The 5229-nt window shown below is 37.9% G+C and overlaps 1 protein-coding gene across 1 annotated transcript; it reads left to right on the top strand.

Moving 5' to 3' along the window:
* The first annotated feature begins 4022 nt into the window (after window positions 1-4022).
* Window positions 4023-4940, top strand: LOC128636630 (olfactory receptor 11L1-like). Its single transcript, XM_053689621.1, has one exon. It carries the CDS (start codon window positions 4023-4025, stop codon window positions 4938-4940), a length of 918 nt encoding a protein of 305 aa, XP_053545596.1.
* The last annotated feature ends 289 nt before the right edge of the window (window positions 4941-5229 follow it).

Here is a 5229-nt window from a genome sequence, read left to right on the forward strand (position 1 = left end):
CCTGAAAAGGGCATTTGGATGGGCATTGCCCTTAAAAGGGCATTTAGCTCTATTGCTGCCCAAAGCCCTAACCTAAAAATAAAACCCACTCAATACACCCTTAAAAAATCCTAACACTAACCCCCGAAGATTCACTTACCAGGAGAAGTCTTCATCCAAGCGGCAAGATGTCTTCAACAAAGCCGGCAGAAGTGGTCCTCCAGACGGAAGATGAAATTAAGGTTGAAAAAATCTCATTGGCTGATGCAATCAGTCAATAGGATTGAACTTAAATCCTATTGGCTGATCCAATCAGCCAATAGGATTGAGCTTGCATTCTATTGGCTGTTCCAATCAGCCAATAGAATACCAGCTTAGTTCTATTGGCTGATTGGATCAGCCAATAGGATTTTTTCAACCATAATTCCGATTGGCTGATAGAATTCTATCAGCCAATCGGAATCTAAGGGACGCCATCTTGGATGACGTCACTTAAAGATACCTTCATTCAGCAAGAAGACGTCAGAAGAAGAGGATGCTCTGCGCTGGATGTCTTGAAGATGGAGCCGCTCCGCGTCAGAAAGATGAAGATAGAAGATGCCATCTGGGTGAAGACTTCTACCCGTCTGGAGGACCGCTTCTGCCCGTCTGGAGGACCACTTCTGTCGGCTTCGTTGAGGACATCTTGCCGCTTGGATGAAGACTTCTCCCGGTAAGTGAATCTTCCGGGATTAGTGTTAGGATTTTTTAAGGGTGTATTGGGTGGGTTTTATTTTTAGGTTAGGGCTTTGGGCAGCAATAGAGCTAAATGCCCTTTTAAGGGCAATGCCCATCCAAATGCCCTTTTCAGGGCAATGGGAAACTTATTTTTTTTAGTTAGGGTTTTATTTGGGGGGTTGGTTGTGTGGGTGGTGGGTTTTACTGTTGGGGGTTGTTTGTATTTCTTTTTCAGGTAAAAGAGCTGATTTCTTTGGGGCAATGCCCCGCAAAAGGCCCTTTTAAGGGCTATTGATAGTTTAGTTTAGGATAGTTTTTTTTGGGGGGGGGGGGGCTTTTTTATTTTGATAGGGCTATTAGATTAGGTGTAATTAGTTTAAATATCTTGCAATTTGTTTTTTATTCATTGTAATTTAGTGTTTTTTTTGTAATTTAGCTAATTGTATTTAATTTATTTAATTGTATTTAATTTAGGTAATTTATTTAATTGTAGTGTAGTGTTAGGTGTTAGTGTAACTTAGGTTAGGTTTTATTTTACAGGTACATGTGTGTTTATTTTAGCTAGGTAGTTAATAAATAGTTAATAACTATTTAGTAACTATTCTACCTAGTTAAAATAAATACAAACTTGCCTGTAAAATAAAAATAAACCCTAAGATAGATACAATGTAACTATTACTTATATTGTAGTTAGTTTAGGGTTTATTTTATAGGTAAGTATTTAGTTTTAAATAGGAATAATTTAGTTAATGATAGGAATTTTATTTAGATTTATTTAGGGGGGTGTTAGGGTTAGACTTAGGTTTAGGGGTTAATAAATTTAGAATAGTGGCGGCGACGTTGGGGGCGGCAGATTAGGGGTTAATAAATGTAGGTAGGTTGCGGCGACATTGGGGGAGGGATATTAGCAGTTAATAAATATAATGTAGGTGTCGGCGATGTTGGGGGCAGCATATTAGGGGTTAATAAGTATAAGGTAGGTGGCGGCGATATCCGGAGCGGCAGATTAGGGGTCCATAAGTATAATGCAGGTGTCGGCGATGTCATGGGTGACAGATTAGGGGTTAATAAGTGTAAGATTAGGGGTGTTTAGACTCGGGGTTCATGTTAGGGTGTTAGGTGTAAACATAACTTTAGTTTCCCCATAGGAATCAATGGGGCTGCGTTACTGAGTTTTACGCTGCTCTTTTGCAGGTGTTAGACTTTTTCTCAGTCGGCTCTCCCCATTGATGTCCATGGGGAAATCGTGCACGAGCACGTACGACCAGCTCACCACTGACTTAAGCAGCGCTGGTATTGGAGTGTGGTATGGAGCACAATTTTGCTCTACGCTCACTTCTTGCTTTTTAACACCGGGTTTATAAAAATCTGTAATACCAGCGCTGCAGGTAAGTGAGCGGTGAGAATAAACTGTAAGTTAGCACCGCACCCCTGTTACCGCAAAACTCGTAATCTAGGCGATTATTAACACATTATTTGATGTTTTATTTTGTGACTTTAATGTATGTTTGAAAATATACATTCATTTAAAATCTGATGACTGCAACACGTTCAAAAAAGTTGGGACAGTGGCAATTTAGAACTAATAAGATCTGACAAGTTGAAATAAGAAGGTGATGTGAAACAGGTGAGGCAATTGTGTAATCATAGTATATAAGGAGCCTCTAAAAAAGGCCTAGTCTTTCAAGAGCAAATATGGGTCAAGGCTCGCCAATCTGCCAACAGATGCGTCAGCGAATAAACCAACACTTTGAGACCAACATTCCCCAAAGACAATTCGATAGGATTTTGGGCATTTTACCTTCTACAGTGCACAATATATTTAAAAGATTCAAGGAATCCAATCAAATATCTGTGCATAAATGGCAAGGCCGAAAACCACTTCTGAATGCGCGTGATCTCCGATCCCTCAGACATCACTGTCTGAAAAACCATCATGAGTTTGTAATGGATTTCCTGACATGGGCTCGGTAATACTTTGGTAAACCTTTGTCAGTCAACACCATTCGGCATTGCATCCACAGATGCAAGTTAAGGCTTTACTATGCAAAGCAGAAGCCATACATCAACACTGTCTAGAAGCGCCACCGACTTCTCTGGGCTCGGTCTCATCTGAGATGGACAGTAGCACAGTGGAATCTTGTTTTGTGTTCCCTCAAGTCAACATTTTAAATAGTTTTTTGAAAAAACAGCCGTCCTGTTTTACGGGCCAAAGAGGAAAAAGACCATCCAATTTGTTATCAGTGTCAGGTCTAAAAGCCAGCATCTGTCATGGTATGGGGGAGTGTCAGTGCCTATGGCATGGGTAACTTGCACATGTGTGAGGGCATCATTAATGCAGAAAGATATGTATACATTTTAGAACAACATATGCTGCCATCCAGACATCGTCTTTTCCAGGGACTTCCCTGCATTTTCTAGCAGGACAATGCCAAACCACATTCTGCCCGGATTACAAGCGCATGGTTGTATAAGCAGAGAGTGTGGGTGCTAGTATGGTCTGCCTGCACTCCTGATCTGTCTCTGATTGAGAATGTGTGGCGCATTATGAAGTGCAAAATAAGGCAATGAAAGGCCCCGTACAGTTACGCAGCTAAGGACATGCAAAATGGATGAATGGGTGGAAATTCTGCTTGTTAAACTTAACCAACTGGTGTCTTCAGTGCCCAAACACTTAATAAGTGTTATTAAAAGAAAAAGTGATGTTACACAGTGGTCAACAGTCAACTGTCCCAACTATTTTGGAGTGTGTTGCAGTCATCAGATTTGAAATGAGTGTATTTTTTCAAATTCACAAAGTAAAACAACAAATAATGTGTTAATATTATATTTTCAATATAGTACAGGGTGAATTGAATTTTCAAATGACTCCTTTTGTTTGTTTTAAGCATTTTCCATACTGTCACAACTTTTTCTAAATTGAGGTTGTATTTGGTATTTTCTAATATAATTTGTCTTATACAGAGTTTAAGTTCCTATTTATTTGTTGTATTACCTTAAACCCCATATTAAACACATTAAATTCTGGCACGCTTCTGAGCACTTGCATGCCAGGTGGAACCTCTTTAGCAGGTGAGGTGAAGCAACTGCAGACTTGTTCCTCATTAAGGGCCACATTCTTGAGACAATATCAGAACTGTGTCTTTTAACTGAGAAAACTGGGAAACAGACAGATCTTAGACGTTTGGGTTAAAATCAATATTTTCAAACAAGAAAAAAATCACAATGTTCCATTTTGTCTTTTATTTTTATTTAACAAACTTCTAAGTTTCTATGAAAGATCATTTTTTCTCTTAATTTTGTTTCTATTTTTTTCTGTTTAGAAAATGCCTGAGAATAACCAATCAGATGTCACAGAATTCCTGCTTTTAGGATTTACAAACACTCAGTTTTCTAAATGGTGTATTTTTCTAATTATTCTTCCTCTTTACAATATAACAGTAGCTGGTAATCTACTGATCATCACCCTCGTCTTAGTAAGTCCTTATCTCAAGTTCCCTATGTATTACTTCCTCAGCAACCTCTGTCTATGTGATGTTATGTTGACCACAAACATTGTACCAAACATGCTCTTTGTCATATGGAGAAAAGGGGAGACAATATCATTTGGTGTTTGCCTTTTACAGTTTTACATTTACGGTGTTTGTGGAGCTACAGAGTGTCTTCTACTTGGTGTTATGTCTTATGATCGTTATCTTGCTATATGTAACCCATTACGCTATGCCTCTATCATGAATTTTAAACAGTGCCTAAACCTTATCTTCTGGTCTTGGTTTTTGGCATGTCTGACAGCGATAATACCAGTTATTATGATATCCTTTTTAGAATTTGCTGGACCTAACACTATTGATCATTTATTCTGCGATATTGATCCACTGCTACAGATTTCCTGCTCAGAAACTTACTTTGTGAAGTTGGAAGTCATTATAGCTACTATTCCTGTAATATGCTTTCCTCTCTTCTACATTGTTGCATCTTACATTCATATTTTCATCACTGTCCTCAACATTCCATCCACCAGTGGCCGACAGAAAGTCTTCTCCACGTGTAGCTCGCACTTGACTGTTGTGTGTGCATATTATGGAACAATGTTAACTATTTACACAGTTCCATCCAAAACAAAATCAACAAACACCAACAAATTTCTTTCACTAATCTATACAGTAGTTACCCCCTTGCTGAACCCAGTAATATATGGTTTGAGGAGTAAAGACATACAGAGAGCCCTGAAGAAATTGGCCTAACTTTATTCATGAAAAATGATGCTTCATTTTCTAGTCTGTTGATCAATCACCTGAATAATTCTACACACAACACAAAATTAAATATTTCTCATATTCATCCATGCAAGTCTAAGGAAAAATGAAAGAAAAGAAACTTAAACATATAAAATATTTGAATTTGTGTGAATGTGAATTTTATATTAGAATGTATATATACACATTATGAAATGTCCCTTTTCTAAGTATATTTTATTTACATATAAATATATAGTTTATGATATTATATATAATATATAGGTTATAGGTTGCA

This window comes from Bombina bombina, chromosome 7, assembly GCF_027579735.1.
Source record: "Bombina bombina isolate aBomBom1 chromosome 7, aBomBom1.pri, whole genome shotgun sequence".
In the NCBI taxonomy this organism is placed as follows: domain Eukaryota; kingdom Metazoa; phylum Chordata; class Amphibia; order Anura; family Bombinatoridae; genus Bombina; species Bombina bombina.

Excerpts from the sequence above, each read along its gene's own strand:
- LOC128636630 (XM_053689621.1), top strand. The coding sequence starts at position 4,023 with ATGCCTGAGAATAACCAATCAGATGTCACAGAATTCCTGCTTTTAGGA.